General features: G+C 47.6%; 1 protein-coding gene across 1 annotated transcript; it reads left to right on the top strand.

Moving 5' to 3' along the window:
• Nucleotides 1-1416: 1416 nt before the first annotated feature.
• Nucleotides 1417-16044, top strand: KLHL42 (kelch like family member 42; the record flags this gene model as incomplete). The annotated part of the gene is made up of 3 exons (XM_084255600.1): nucleotides 1417-2462; nucleotides 11169-11362; nucleotides 15593-16044. Exons 1-3 carry the CDS (start codon nucleotides 1609-1611, stop codon nucleotides 16042-16044), a joined length of 1500 nt encoding a protein of 499 aa, XP_084111726.1. The 5' UTR covers nucleotides 1417-1608.
• Between the last annotated feature and the right edge of the window lie 233 nt (nucleotides 16045-16277).

Raw genomic sequence — 16277 nt, 5'->3', positions numbered from 1 at the left:
AGATAAGTCATATTTTCATAAGGCTTAGAAGTAATCTTTCAGTTTTTTATAAGCAGAGGAGTTTATATATATTGTTTTGACTTTGCATTTTGAGCTTAACAGAAAACTTACTGTGTGCGTTAAGATGATTTGATCTTTTAAGATACTTCCAGTCCTAAATGACATTAATAGCATGTCAAGGGCCAAAAAACTTACAGAATTGGTACCCAATGGAGTCAGACTCTAGATTCCCTGCCCACGCTGATCATGTTCTGGTAATGTTGCTGTGTGTGAATTTGCTTCCTAAGGCATCATTTTTTAAGTGTGATTTCTTTTAAAAGGCCAGAAAATAGCAGCCTGAGTCCTATCTATAACCAGCTGATTGGTAGAAAGTTTCTAAAAGGGCTGAAGAGAGACCAGGAGCTGCTACCTCCTGGCTGACCATCTGATCTTTAAATTTTATTTCCTTATTCAAGGTATATTATGGAGAAAAATAATAGATGGCATATCTCAGTATGAAGCAGCTGTCACATCACATAGTCAGCAAACAAAGCATTGAGAGGATTTCAAGTTTTTACCAATAAAACTTTCTGGCTTTCCCCGCCCTTCCTAACAAAAAAAAAAAAAAATGTACATCAGAGTTGTAGGCGGGATCTCCTGTCTGAAATAGGGATTTGTACCTATGAAGACAGTATTATCTAACAAGTTGTCATTAAAGAAAACCGAAGTTTGTAAAAAATTTTAAAAACGTCCAAACACACATTGTCCTCAAGTTGAAGACTGTTTTGGTTGGTTCTGGCATCTTGGCCTAGGAAAGTCTTGAGGTTTTCTTTTAAGAGTGGACGTCCATACCCTGTGCGCCCTGGAATCCTCAACCACTTCTATCCAAAGCTAACCTTGCAGAGTCCCCATAACCTTTCTGGGATGGAGTCACATCTGCTAAACCACCCAGAGACCCTCTTCCTTTTGGGTTCGGTCTTCCTCTTGCCCCTGTTCAGAGAGAAGACCGGCAGGAAGCAGGCCTTCCAGGATCCGGCGCTTGTCCTCCGGGCGGGAGGCGGCAGGCTGGGAAGGAGGGTGGCCAGCAGAGCCCCCTCTACAGGCAGGGCGACAGCCCCATCCGGCGAGCCCCGCACCCCGACACCGGGAAGGCCTGGCTCGAGGCTGCGCTGGCGAGGAGGCGCGTGATGGCGCCGGCGTGGAGTGCGCCTTTCTTCTAATAAGGCCACACCAGGGGGCCGGGAGGCTGACGCCACGCGGCGGCCCTGCTCGCCAGCCCTTTCCGCCGGGGCCGGCGGCCCTGCTCGCCATCTGCAAGATGGTTCCCGGACCTTGAGCGGGAAGGAGGCCGGGCCGTGCGCCCCGCCCGGCACGCGATCGCCGCGCCCGCCGGGGCGCTCTCTGCGCGGGGCGCCGCTGGGAGGCCGGGCCGGGCGGGCGCGCGGGGGTGGGCCCTGCCAGGCGCGGGGTCCGCGGGCGTAAGTCTGGGGCCGGTGGCCCGAGCGGGGCGCGGCGGGGAGCCCGGGCGCTGAGCCGAGCGACGGAGCCCGCCCCGCCGGGAGGCCGGGGCCGCCGCCCCCTCCCGGCGCTGCGCTGGCGGGCCCCTCCGCCGCCGCCGGGCCCCCAGCCATGTCGGCCGAAGAGATGGTGCAGATCCGCCTGGAGGACCGCTGCTACCCGGTGAGCAAGAGGAAGCTGATCGAGCAGAGCGACTACTTCCGCGCGCTCTACCGCTCCGGCATGCGCGAGGCGCGGCGGCCCGAGGCCGGCGGCCCGGAGGTGCAGCAGCTGCGCGGCCTCAGCGCCCCGGGCCTGCGCCTGGTGCTCGACTTCATCAATGCCGGCGGCGCCCGCGAGGGCTGGCTGCTGGGCCGGCCGCGCGAGAAGGGCGCCGGGGCGCCGGAGGAGCCCGAGGAGCTGGATGAGGGCGGCCTGCTGTCCGAGCTGGTAGAGGCGGCCTCCTTCCTGCAGGTCACGTCCCTGCTGCGGCTGCTGCTGTCCCAGGTGCGCCTGTCCAACTGCCTGGAGCTCTACCGCCTGGCGCAGGTGTACGGGCTGCCCGACCTGCAGGAGGCCTGCCGGCGTTTCATGGTCGTGCACTTCCACGAGGTGCTGTGCAAGCCCCACTTCCACCTGCTGGGCGAGCTCAGTCTGAAGCAGAGGCTGCGGGAGGACCGGCTGAGTGGGACGCCCGTGCTGGTGGCCCTGGGAGACTTCCTGGGTGGGCCCCTGGCCCCACACCCTTACCAAGGGGAGCCCCCGTCCATGCTCAGATACGAGGAGAGGACGGAGCGGTGGTTCCCTCTGGCCAACAACCTGCCCCCGGATCTGGTGAATGTCCGGGGCTATGGGTCGGCCATCCTGGACAACTACCTCTTCATCGTGGGCGGGTACAGGATCACCAGCCAGGAGATCTCAGCGGCCCATTCCTACAACCCCAGCACCAATGAGTGGCTCCAGGTGGCGTCCATGAACCAGAAGAGGTAAGTACCTGTGGAGTACCGCTCCATGGCCTCCATTCACCTCTTCATTCATTCATTCATTCATTCATTCGCCTCTACAGGAGGGTTGTGGCCTTGACCCTGGCGAGTTCCCAAAGAACCCAGAACTTTCTGTGAAAAGACCAGCCCCACCCAACTAGCTGAGATTTTTGCCCCTTTCCACAAACTGCTTTCTTAGCCTCCATCCCAGTAAAGAGTTGGTGGGTTCCCCCAAGGGTAATTTAAAAGAAAACTCATCTTGAATTTTGCTTTTATTTTCACCAGTTTCATTTTTTTAGGATCCGAGCCAGAAGCCCCCAGCAGTAACCTGTGTGGCTGACTTTGAGCGGTTTTCTTGTATTAGCGCCTTGAAGTTTTCTGCTCTGGGGTGGAGGTCTGTGATCAGCAGATAGTTGCTACACTGTTATGAGTGGTATAATTTCACGTCCTCTCACTTCCCTCTTACTTCTTTCCCAGACAGTGATGTCTTTGACCCTCGCTTGAGCCTGGCAGTGACCACCAACAGAATCAGCACATCTCTATCCACTCCAGCCTTGCTCCTTCCCACCCTGCAAGTCACCCCCAACCCTCTCATGAATGTAGGTGACTTTATGAAAGGAAAAGGAGGGCGTAGGTTGTAGGATCAGGATTGAAGAACAGACACAGAAGGGGTGGGATGGAATAGTGGCCGCAGGCCCAGGTGACCCAGAGCTGTTCAGAAGTAGGGACAGGAACCTTGTAACCAAGAAAGAACAAGTGCTCCTTCTGGTCCACATGCATCCATCTTGAGCCCCACATTGCACTGTAATGAGGAGCCAGAGTGGGGGACTCACCTCCACACAAAGAACGTTTTGGGGGGGTAAATAGGGATAGAGGGGACAGTGGTGTGGTGAAGGGTAGAACTGGACTTTTAGTGTGAACTTAATGTTGACTGTCAGCGATGAACACCTGAACATCGCATGTGTTATAAAGCAATGTCACGCCAATAAAAACAAACACATACCAAGCAAAGAACATCTTAATGGGAATGGGGAGGCCACCACACATATTGACTTGACCCTAGGGCCCCCAAGATGAGAAGGGGAAATACTGGCTTCATTTCTACTATAATATCAAATCCATTTTTGGAAAGTGTCCACCCCCCTACACCCCCAGGATGTTAGAATATAGTTGTTATAGAGAAATGAAGAGAATGAAGAAATAGAAGAAATAGAGGACATCACTTCTACTATGTCTTAGAGATAGTTCTGTCTACAGATTGGCCCTGTTTTAATGCATTATTGACACCATTGAAATGATGCCATATTTAAAGTTTGGTATAAGAAGTACCACTTTAAGCATATTTCCATCCACTTTTAGTAAATTCTAAGAAGGTTCATTAATGCTGCAAAGGAGCATTCTGGCTATGAAGAGGGGGGGAGGCCACACATTTGTCCCCCAGATCTGTACACGTGTCTCCTGCTGTGTTGTTGGTGCCGGACATGCCAGCTTTAGCTCCACGATGCTAATGTGACACCTCACAGAATTCTATTCTTTGCTCACAGATTCTTGATATTATTTTCCCCTTTCCCTTAGATTTTTTTTTAAAAATCTTTTTTTTTTTTTTTTTTTTTAGATAGTAATACATGAGCACATGCTTCTTAGACAAATTATAAATGACATGAAAAAACTAGAGTAAAAAAAGGTCTGGACATGTTCTATATTACAAATTTACAAACACATATAATTTAAAAAGTATAACTCTATTAATATAAATAATAGCATGTTGATAGGGGAAACTCTATGCATCTCCTTGTGGGGGTGTATACACAACTTGTATTTTTACTCTTAACATTGATTAGGATGTGGTGGTTATTATGGCCCTTGATATTTCTACTCTGAGGGTTTTTACCCACAAATGTAGATCCAGGTAAGTCTTGTGAATGACTGCGTGGTATTTCAGCCTGTGGATGTACCATAGTGTAATTAGCCCCTCCCTTATTCATTCAGGTTTCTCCATTTGCCATTATAAACAGTGCTGTGTGGAACTTCTTGGTACATATGTGCCTAGCTTATGAGGCACGTGTGCGTTTGCTTTATATGGCAAATTCCTGGACTCCCTGGGCAGGTAGAGCAAAATATTTTTGTGTACATTGTACAATTTAGTATAACCTCCTGCCAAATCACCCATCAAAAAAAAATTTCTAAATTGGCCCCCTGCCAGCAGTGTGTGAGCAAGTCCAGTTCCTGATACTCTTGCCAAGATAAGACCCATTATTGCCATTTTTTTGTTTTTACCAATTTAGTGGCAAAAATGCTGGTGTGAATTTGTCTGGTGGACAGAGAGATTGTTCTTTTCATATGTTTATTGGTCATTTGTATGTAATTTATAAATGGCTTTTACCAATTGTGGGGTAAATGATTGTCAGGCTTTTCTGCCCTCCCGCCATTAGAATTGATGATGGATCCCTGCCGTCCTACATGCATGCCTGATGGCCAGCACCTAAATTTTGTCACATTGTTATATTCAGTTGTATTGTTTACTCTTGTGAGACATGGATGCAGTATTTATATTTGCCAAGGGAAACTTGTAGAGTGCCAGAGAGCGCAGAAAGAGTGAAGATTAGCAGCGGCCTGGGAGACCTGCCAGCCTCCCGGCCACCGGCACCCCTGCCTGCCGTGTACATGGTAGAATCCCATTATAACCCTGAAAAAGCCTCCAAGGGCTCCAGCACTGTCCTTCACCTGTCTACTCAGATCACAGAGAACCAACTCTGTGCCTTCCTGGCACTACACTAATTAAAAAAATATTGCTTGTTTTTTCATATCATTTTTAGGATTTCTATTTATGTAGATAAGTATTACTCCCTTGTCTGTTAGGTAATTCTCAGGTCTTTCCCCCTTACCCCATCTTGATTTTATCATAAGATTCAAAAATGAAAAGCTTGAGGCCCCAGGCCAGTCGAGTGAGTAGAGGGGTAAGTGGGGTGTTATCCATGAATGCTGCGCCACCGCCCCTGGAGAGAGGGTGCTACCTCTAGGCCACAGTCAGTTACTATGCATAGAAATGAGGATTATGTCCAGATATCTCCATTTTTCGATGTTGGCAACTTACTCCATTAAAAAATGAACAATAACAAGAAACTGTAGACCAAAATACAGGCCAACCGTGGCCTTGTGGGACTCCAGTTTTGGACTGCAAGTCTATAGTGTATTCTTTGAAGAAATTTTAAATTTTCTGTGGTCAGATTCATTTCATGTGTCCTATGAGCTTTTGTGATCTTGCATAGGGAAGAGTTGTGCCATCTAAAAAGACAGAAATACTGTCTGTCTTGTGATGTGTTACTTCTGTGGATTTGCCTTTTTACATTTAGGTCTGGATCTGTTTGGAATTTGTTCCCAAAAAAGGTATAATGTGAGGTGATAACATGTCTCAGTGATTCTGGAACCTTAGCCCTTCTCACCAAGGCCAACCTGCCCATCTGGTCGGCCATCCCTGAGTCAGTGACGTGTTTTAAAGTTATGATGGCTCAGTCACAGAACTCAGTTATTGTCTGGTGGAACAAAGACCCTTTTCTTCTCTTTTGTTTTAAGTCTCTTGGCTCATTTTTTCTCTTTTTCTGAAATAAACATTAGAATCAGTTTGTGAAGTCCCGTGGGGATTTTGATTGGGATTATACTAAGTTTATAGGAGGAAGACTCACAGTTTTTAAAAATATTCTAGAGCCAGAAAAATTAATTTTTTCCCCTTGTATTTATTTAGGTCTTTTGGTCTTTCGGAAAAGGTTTCTTTTGTTATTTTTGTATAGTCTGAATATTTATTGCTAGAGTTATCCTTAGGCATTTTCAAGCTATATTACTTTTTCTACCTGCGTACTTTTTTCATTTTCCTTTCTAATTGATTATTGATGCTGCATCTTCCTTTTCATTTACCGGTGGATGATGGACACTTAGGTTGTTTCTCTAGCTTCGCTGTCATGAATAATGCTGCAGTGGAGATGGGGATGCAGATGCCTCTTTGAGATCCTATTTTCCTTTCCTTTGGATATATATCCAGAAGTGGAATTGCTGGATCATACTATAGATCTATTTTTAATTTCTTGAGAACTTCTATAATGTTTTCCACATTGGCTGCCCCAGTTTACATTCTCACCAGCAGTGCCCCATGTCTCCCTTTTTTTCACCAACCCTTGTTATTTTTTATCTTCTGAATGACAGCCATTCTAACAAGTGTGAGGTGATACCTCATTGTGGTTGTGTTTGACCTCCTTGACAATAAGTGATATCACACATCTTTTAATGGACCTATTGGCCACTTGTATATCTTTTTGAAAAATTGTTTAGTTCTTCTGATTTTTTTTCTTTTTTTTGCTATTGAGTTTATCTGCTTTGCATATAAACCACTTATCAGGCATGATTTGCAAGATTTTCTGCCTTTCTACAGGTCGCCTATTTTGTTATTTCCTTTGCTGTGCAGAAACTTTTTAATTTGATGTCACATTTACTAAGTTTTGGTTTTTTTGCTTGTGCTTTGGGTATCCTATCCAGAAAATCATTGCCACAACCAGTGACAAGGAGTTGTTCCCTATTCATCTTTTAAGATGTTCATTAAACTTTTAGGAGTTTAATGAATATTATGTTTAAATCTATAATCCATTTCAAGTAAATTTTTGTGAGTGGTATAGAGCTCCAGTTTCATTCTTCTGCATGTGGATATCCAGGTTCCCTAGCACCATTTATTGACCCATGACCTTTCTCCATTAAGTGTTCTTGACTCCCTTGTCAGGTATTAGTTGACTGTATGTGCATGCGTTTACTTCTGAGCTTGCATTCTATTCCATTGATCTATGTGTATGGTTTTTTTTTTAAAGATTTGTTTCATTTATTTATGCATATAAGAGCTGGGGTCTAGGCCAGAGGTGTGGGAGCTGAGAGGATTCACGAGAGACAGAGTGGGGAACAGAACAGGCAGATTGACTGAAATACACTGCTGAGGGAGCAGCAGGTGACACAGAAGAGGTCTTCTGGGCCATGTGGGTTGCTGGCTGGGGATTGAACTCATGCCACAGTGGCTGCCTATAGCTTCATAGTGCTGAGACTTAACCCCTTGCGCTACCAGGGAGGCCCTCTATGTGTTTGTTTTTATGCCAGAACCATGTCTCTTTGTAGCAAAGTTTAAAGTCAGAAAGTGTGATGCCTCCAGCTTTGTTCTTTTCCAGGATTCCTTTGGGTTTTCAGCCAAAGGGATTTGTTCCATGCCAATTTTAGAAATTTTTATTCTATTTCTGTGAATGCTTCTGGTTGTGGGCCTTTTTTTTTTTTTTTTAAAGAATTTTATTTATTTATTTACACAAGAACCGGGGTACAGGCCAGATTCGTGGGAGGGTGAGAGGATTCACCAGAGACAGAGCGGGGAACAGAACAGGCAGACTGACGAAATACACTGCTGAGGGGAGCAGTGGGCGAGATAGGAGAGGTCTGCCATGCCATGTAGGACCCTTGCCGGCTGGCTGGGATCGAACCGGTGCTGCAGAGGCTGCTGACAGCTTCACAGCACTGCGCCCAACCGCCTGCGCCACCAGGGGAGGCCCGGTTGTGGGCCTTTTAACAATGTCACTCCTTCCAATCCATGAACATAAGATATCTTTCCATTTCTTTGTCCTCTTCAGTGCGTTTTATCACTGTCTTGTTTTCCGTGTACAGAATAAACTTATTCCCAAGGTTAAATTTATTCCCAAGTTTGTTATTGTTTCTGTTGCTATTTTATTTATTTATTTATTTTGTGGGACCCTCGCTGGCGGCTGGGGAACGAACCGGCGCTGCAGAGGCTGCTGGCAACCTTGTAGCCCAGCGCTCAACCGCTGCGCCACCAGGGGAGGCCCTCTGTTGCTATTTTAAATGGGATTATTTTCTCTACCTCTTTTTCAGATGTTTTATCAGTGGATGGAAATGTGTTCTGTATCTTCACAAAATTTATGATTGGTTCTGTTTTTTGGTGGGAACTGTAGGGTTTTCTGTAGATCAAATATCATAGGACAGATATTACCTTTTCTGCAGATAAGATCTTCATGCAGATTTAAAATTTTCTTCTTTGAAAATTATTTTTTCCCAAGAAGTGGTGTGCAGATATCTGTGACTCTGTGTTGCTTGATCACGTTTTGTCACTGGTGTGAGCCTCACTTCATCATGCCCTCCATCTGCAGCATGTGTCCAGTCACTTGTGGAGATGCATGAAGACATGCTGCTCCCTGCCCTCAAGGAGTTTTATTTGAGTTTAGAGGATGAGACAAGGAAAAATGAAACCTCAAATGGGATTGTTGCTGGGTAATGCAGCCAATACAGGTTCCAGAAACACTGGAAGAAGTGTAGAACTTTGGGGTAAAAAAGGCAGCTTACACAGCATTTCACATCCACCTGGATGCACAGACTTTGGGGTGTCTCTGTGCCACTTCACCTTGTCGAGGGGGATCACCTGCCAATCTGTCTCTTTCCCCAGGGACTGAGCAGTTAGTGATCCTAGTCCTACCTGGCAAGGTATGGGCCTGATCCTAAGGATTGGGAGATTTTATATAGCTCTTTGTATCCTGGACAAAAGAAAAAAGAATGTTTAATACGGTGCCCACAAACTTGAAAATGGCCAGAGGAGGCCCTCCCTCTCTGAGAGGAGGCTCTGTCCCACCTGGGCCCAGTGTGTGGACTAGAAATCAGCATATTTGCTTGGGACCAGCGATGATGCTGGATGAATACTGAAAGCTGTTTTGATCTTACAAAATTTACTATCTGTGCACCATGGGGGGGCAAACACAAATTGTGGGCTGGTCACATTTAGTGCTTATTTACGAGCTTTATTTCCCCTGCTTCCCCCAATTTGCAAACATCAAGAGGGCGTCGTGGCCAGATTTCAAGGACCATTGGCAGCAAGAAAGCTCAGCAACATGCTACAGAGACCCCCCAGAAACTGCCACCCCTGGGAAGTCTGTTGGCTTGAGAAATTGAATGGCTGGCTGCATATAACCGACAATATGAGGTTTTTAGGGAAGAGTACTCTATTCACTTTGGTTTTTCAAAACAAAACCAAAGCTAATTTAAATATAAACATTACATGCACCTTTGAAAAATCTTAATTTTTTATTAAGTGGCCATCACTAACATCCATTCAGTATTGGTGTTTAGTAAACACCAGATAGACCAGCCATGGGCCACTTATACCCCGTCCTTCTTACTCAACCCTCTTACACACTGTTTTTCGTTTGTAACCTCCACCCACTTTCTTTCTTAGAGTATTGCAGTTTTAGAAGAAATTGTGTTGGCGTGCCTCACCTGGGCTAGTCTCTTGATTTCCAGGCACTAGAAAATGGAGAAATGACAATAATTCTCTTTTCTCTTTGGGGTACTTTCTGAGCATTTGCTGGTTGTCTCTTTATCCATCCCCTGTGGTGGGTCTCACCCCATACAGGGCTTGAGGAAGCAGAGTCACAGCAAACAGCCTGTTAGCAGTAGAGCTGGGACTAGAGCCTGGTCCCCGAAGTGAGCCAGCGTCATTCTCTGGTGTCACTCAAGCGACTGCTTCCCCTAATGTGCACTTAGACTGATGAGCCTCTCCACAGACTGACCCAGCACTTGCAAATGTTTCTCCTTTCTGGCTTTGGAGGAGTCCATGGTCCCTGTCCCTCTGTGCTTCCTTGAAGCTCAAGAATGTGGCCGTTTCAGTTCACAAGTCATGAGCCTTTTATCTGATACCTGAATCTGATGAGCACCATTTGACCCTATTACTTTATGTGCTGCTTAAAACCAGAGTATTTCTCTTTTAAAAGTCATTTAATGTTGGGCCTCCCTGGTGGCGCAAGGGGTTAAGCACCGCGCTGTGAAGCAATCCGCAGCCTCTGCAACACGAGTTCAATCCCCTGGCCAGCCAGGGAGCAACCCACATAACACAGCAGACCTCTCCGGTCTCGCCCGCTGCTCCCCTCAGCAGTGTATTTCAGTCTGTCTGCCTGTTCTGCTCCCCATTCTGTCTCTGGTGAATCCTCTCACTCTCCTCACATCTGGCCTGTATCCCAGCTCTTGTATGCATAAATAATAAATCTTTTTTTAAAAAGTCATTTAATGTTATGATAGGAGAGCATTTGTTGAGGTGAGGGTTTAACAGGTGTAATGCCCCAAGAGGCTGGATCAGATTACTTTGATTTACCTCCCATGTTTATATGTGTTAGCACTGTATGAAACACGCCTTCTGGAGGAGGGGGCAGTGATATGTGGGGGGATTCATGATTAAGGGGTTTCTGACTCCCCTTTGGCAGCCACCCACTGTGTCTGCCTGTCTGGGTAGGTCATGCCGGTGTGTACTGAGGATGGGTACCCCCCATCCCTCCACCACTGGAAGGAAGATCAGTATTCTAAGTGGAGAGAGACCTGGGGTCCTCCTCCCTGACCTGCAGGAAAGTATGGAGTTATGTGTCTACAGAGTATCTCCTGCTGGTCCTTGGTGTTAAACTGCCTTGCCTGTTTCAGTTGCTGGAGTTTGGCGTACACACCTTCTTTGTGGGGTCTTGAGGACAAGTGAACACAATCTGAGTTGCCACCTGGGCATTCCTCTGTGCCTAGGCAGAATGGCGCCCAGATACCCAGCAGCTTCCGCACTCTGCTCTGGCGGCTACACCATCATCTGTCTGCTCCATCATTTCATCATTACAAAGACTGACTTTCTGGGCCCTTGTGTCTCTCTTTCAGGTCGAACTTCAAACTTGTGGCTGTCAATTCAAAACTCTACGCCATTGGTGGACAAGCTGTTTCTAACGTTGAGTGTTACAATCCTGAGCAGGATGCGTGGAATTTTGTGGCCCCCCTACCAAACCCCTTGGCCGAGTTCTCTGCGTGTGAGTGTAAGGGGAAGATTTATGTCATTGGTGGCTACACCACAAGAGGTGAGTGAAGGGCCAGGGAAGTGGTACTTGGCTGGGGAGCCCAGGGAAGGGTGGGAGGAGGAAGGCCCGGGATGCACAGGTGATTTAGGCATCACACATTCTGTAAGGAGGAGGCCTGTCTGACAGCTGGGGGGCCTTGTGATGCCTTTGTATGTGCATGTAGATTGTATGGGGAGGGGGCATGTGAAGAAAATCAATATTCTCTCTGCCCTGGAAAGCTAGCCTATGGCCTGCTGTCCTGGGATGTGGCTAAGCCAAGCTCACACTTTTTCAGACAGCCACTGGCCCTATGCAGCACGCCAGAGCCCTGTAGATGCCTCTCCTCACTGACGTCCTTCTTGAGCAAACTGTGTCAGAGGAGATTCTAGAAACTCAGCTTGCAGCAGTTTTTCACACATCTTATGAGGAGGAAGAACATAAATTTAAGAGAACTGTGTCCTGACCAGTGGGGCAAGGTGGTTATGCTATTTATTAAACCCTGCACATGTGGTTTTTGCTTCAGTAGGCATTTGGTAGTGAACAGCTCGCAGGTAAGTTTTCCCGGTAGGTTCAATAGTGTTCTTCTTGGCAGGTAGCAGCCACCCCCGACAGGGACAGAGACCAGCCTGTTGAGGTAAGAAAGGCTATGGTAGATTCTGGCCTTCCCTTGTCTCTCCCCCCACTCCCTCCAGGTAAAGGAGTTGTTTCCAAGTTTTATCTCTTGACTGAGAAAATTTGATCATTTTGGTCTGTCTGACTAGAGAGCCCAGAACTTACAGAGAAAGGCTAGCTGGACTCTTAGCACTTTTCCTTGTGAAAGCAGTTATGACATGACCCTGATTACGTTTGACACGGAAACAAGTGATGCTCCTGGATGTCCCTCGTGGCAGGACAGCTCTGCAGCCATGGCTGGGTAGAGAAATGATTCGTGGCCCTATGAGGCTGCATGTGACTTTGTGTAGGACAGAAATCCACATACTAATATGGCGTGTGCCCCAAATCTTTCTCACCATGACCAGGTGAATCTTGAATCTCGTTTGGGGGATTTAAGTTAGAGCAAGAAGTTAAGTGTAAGGTGCTTTATGACTATTTGATGTACTGTTTTTTGGAGATAGCAAAAGTTGAACACTTCTTGGAGAACCTCTGAACAGTTGATTTGTTGGGAGTGTGATGGGAGTATTTTGGTTTCTTGTTGCTTACTTGACAAATGGCCACAGAGGTATGGTCTGAAAGAGCAGACAGGTCTTCTCTCCCAACTCTGGAGATCAGAAGTCCAAAATCCACGTGTTGGCAGGTCATGCTCCCTCTGGGGGGATGTAACAGGGGGTCCTACTGTCTCTTCCCATGCTAGTGGCTCCACGTGCCCCTTAGCCAGTGTGCTGTGACTCCTTGCTTCCTCCTTTGTATGCACCTGCCTCTTCTGTGGACTAGCTAAGGTCATCCCTGATGTTCTCCACTTGAGAACTTTTATTGAATTGCATCAGCAAAGACCCCTTTTCCAAGTAAGTTCATAGCCAAAGGTTCTGGGCACAAGTAGGTGGACATACCTTTTGAGGTGTCACCTTTCTACTCATTACAGCTGGTTTATTTATGCATTTAAGGACAGGTGCTGACAACAAGGAGTTGTTGTCAGAGGAAGCCATGAGCTCCTTTTCTGTTCCATGTTCTTGTTGCCTGCGAAACTATTCCTAAATCCCTCCCAGTGGCTCCACTGAAGAATGGATGACTGCTAACTTATCCCTCATGAGCATTTTGGGGAAATGAGGCCCAGCTGTCATTTCTTGACCTTCAAAATGGGTTAAAGGGGCCATTGGGTTAACACTTGTACCTAGGGGTGACTTTATAGGTTTTGATGAGACCAGGGCCACCCAGAGAATTCTCAGGTGTGTGTGCTGATAATTGTGTCTTTTCTCTGGGAAAGTCTGGAATATCTTACTTTGGAATCCTGCTGGGGGTTCTGGTTCTCCTCTAAGCACAGGAATGCCATTGGGGGCTAGTGGGAGGCACTTTTTTTTTTAGATAGGATAACTGGTAGCCCCACAACCCCAAGAGGACACTGCTAGTATATGTCCTTGTTCCTCCATGACCTTGGCAGAGAAAATGTTCTTTAGATTTGACCTGGAAAACCCTTGCTTGGGTGTTTTCTGGTTTCACCAGCCATTACTAATATCCTTCTACCCTCAGGCCACCCACAGTGGTTTCTGTCCTGCATTTCTCCAGCCAAACACCTTGATGGGACATTTAGGTGAGGTGGACCGACAGATGTTTGTGTAAGGGTTGAAGACTAGTTTGCTGAGACGAGAACCCCTCCTCTTCTGTCTGGGACCCTCCCAGCACTTCTTATAGTTCTCTGTTTTTAAAACAAGGAATCGTAATTATCGTGTAAAAAAGAAATGCAGGACTGAAGATTGGGTGCTTAGCCTGCTGACTTCTCAAATTAGGTGAGATTTTTAAATTCTGTAAGTCATAATTCATGATTTTTATGATAGCTGTTTGATTATTTTAGTTCTTTGGCAGGCACTGAAGACATTAAATTCAATAGAACCTAGTAGTAACCGCTAAAGGGAAAAAGGGTGATTTGTTATACTTCAGAATCAACTCTAAATGCAAAAGCACAACGATCATTCCACCAGCTCCAACCACCTCATCATGGTCTGAGCCCTTGTTGGGTGAGCAGAGAAAACATTTACAGAAGACCTGGAAGGACCTCCAGGCTGGGAACTGAGAAGTGCAGTGCTGCTGGGCTAGAATAAGTCCTTTATTCCTGCCTGGGGGGATGCCAGGGTACTGAGGAGCTTTTCTGGAGAGATGAGTCATGAACTCCCCCAGGCTGCCTTCTAGAATGAGTTTTATTACAATACAATAAAGCGAAATACTGGTGTATGAGTGTGGGCGGAAAACAGAAGAGCATTTCCCGGAAGTGGGCCCTGTTATGAATGTGTACAGGCTGCGCAATGTGCTCCAGCAAAGCGCTGGCCTTCCTTTACGCCTTGGATGCTTGTGGGATGCACTTGACTTGGTAGCAGACACCCTCTGTGACAGCGCAGTAAGCAGCACTCACTGTGGTGGTTCAGTCTCTGGAGGCAGCATAGCTCCCCCCTTACATGGCAGCAGGGTGCCATTCCCCAGCTAGCTTTCTCTTACACACATAGACAAAAACAACCACCAGCAGATAGTTCATTCTCTCTGATAATTCCAGAGCAGCTGTTTTCCTGTGGAGGCTAGAATATTCAGTTTATTCTTTCCTAAAAGAGAGCAAAGGAAAACATATTAAAAAAAAAAGAAAAGAAAAGAAAAAGGAAAATAGGTAGCTTCAAATTCACAAGTGTTGGGCCTCTCTGGTGGTGCAGGCAGCTGAGCGAGTGCTGTGAAACTGTTGGCAGCCTTTGCAGCATGGGTTCGATCCCAGCTGGCCACAGAGATACCCACATGGCGTGGCAGACCTCTCCTGTCTCACCCGCTGCTCCCTTCAGCACTGTGTTTTGGTCAGTTTGCCTGTTCTGCTCTCTACTCTGTCTCTGGTGAATCCTCTCACCCTCCCACACATCTGGCCTGTACCCCAGTTCTTGTATGCATAAATAAATAAATCTTTAAAAAAAAACAAAAACAATTTCACAAGTGTTTTTCAAAAAAGGGAACAGACAGCAACAGTTTCCCTGTAAGCAGCTGTTTCCCTGAAATTCAAAATGATGTCAGAGCCATCTCTAGTCTCACCTCTGATTTTATCCAGACACTAGCCAAGGTCTCCTGCGGGTGCCCTGGTGCCTTACCCAGTGTGGTTGTTGAGGCCCAGGCGAGCCTGCTATATTTCTCCTGACTTGGGGTTTTATGGCCTGTGTCCTTTCCTGAACATTCTGCTGTCTTGTGTTGTTTCACAGGACTAGGGGTCACCGGCAGGCCGTCCTGGGCGGCACCTGCCTTCTGCCCCTGGTAGTCAGCCGGTTGTAGTGGTCAGTGAGGGCTGGAGGTCCCTATTCCTTGTATATTGACCAGCCGATTGTCAAGTGCAAGAAGGGTATCAGGACAGGGAAGGTGGTCAGGCCACCTTGCTCCTCTCTGTACCTTCCTGATTCTGAGGGCGCCCCTGGAGGGTCCCCCCTTGAGTGAGGGTATGTGGGAGAAAGTGCCCAGTTTTCCTGGCCTCCCCAGGGAGACCTGCCGCTCGCTGGGTGCGTGGGGGTCGGCCTCACGGTGGTGGGCGGCTGCGGGGGCGTGCGCATGTGTTCTCACCCGCCTGTGCCTTCCTTACAGACCGCAACATGAACGTCCTGCAGTACTGCCCGGCCGCCGACGCCTGGACTCTCTTCGAGACGTGCGACGTGCACATCCGCAAGCAGCAGATGGTGTCGGTGGAGGAGACCATCTACCTAGTGGGCGGCTGCCTGCACGAGCTGGGCGCGGCCCGCAGGAGCAGCCAGAGCGAGGACATGCTCACCGTGCAGTCCTACAACACGGCCACACGGCGCTGGTTGTACCTCAAGGAGAACACGTCCAAGTCGGGCCTGAATCTGACATGCGCGCTGCATAACGATGGCATCTACATCATGAGCAGGGACGTCACCCTGTCCACCAGCCTGGAGCACCGCGTCTTCCTCAAGTACAACATCTTCTCCGACAGCTGGGAGGCCTTCCGGCGCTTCCCAGCCTTCGGACACAACCTGCTGGTGTCCTCCCTCTACCTGCCCAACCGCACAGAGGCCTGACGGCGGGGCCTGGGCGAGGATGCTAGGCCGTTCCCAGGGCAAGGGAGGCCGGGGTCCAAAGAGAAAAGGGGGCTGTCAGCTTGTCACGTGGACCACAGCTGTAAATAAGCTTCCCTGAACTATAGACTTGAAAACGTGGGGGGCAAGAGCCCTGCTTTTTAATTTTTTTTAATTCTTGATTTTTCCATGCTGGGAGCACATCCATGATAATAATGTTTTCATTCAAATATCAT

Source organism: Talpa europaea, assembly GCF_964194135.1.
Source record: "Talpa europaea genome assembly, chromosome: 15".
NCBI lineage: Eukaryota > Metazoa > Chordata > Mammalia > Eulipotyphla > Talpidae > Talpa > Talpa europaea.
This window is presented reverse-complemented; position numbering and strand designations above follow the sequence as displayed.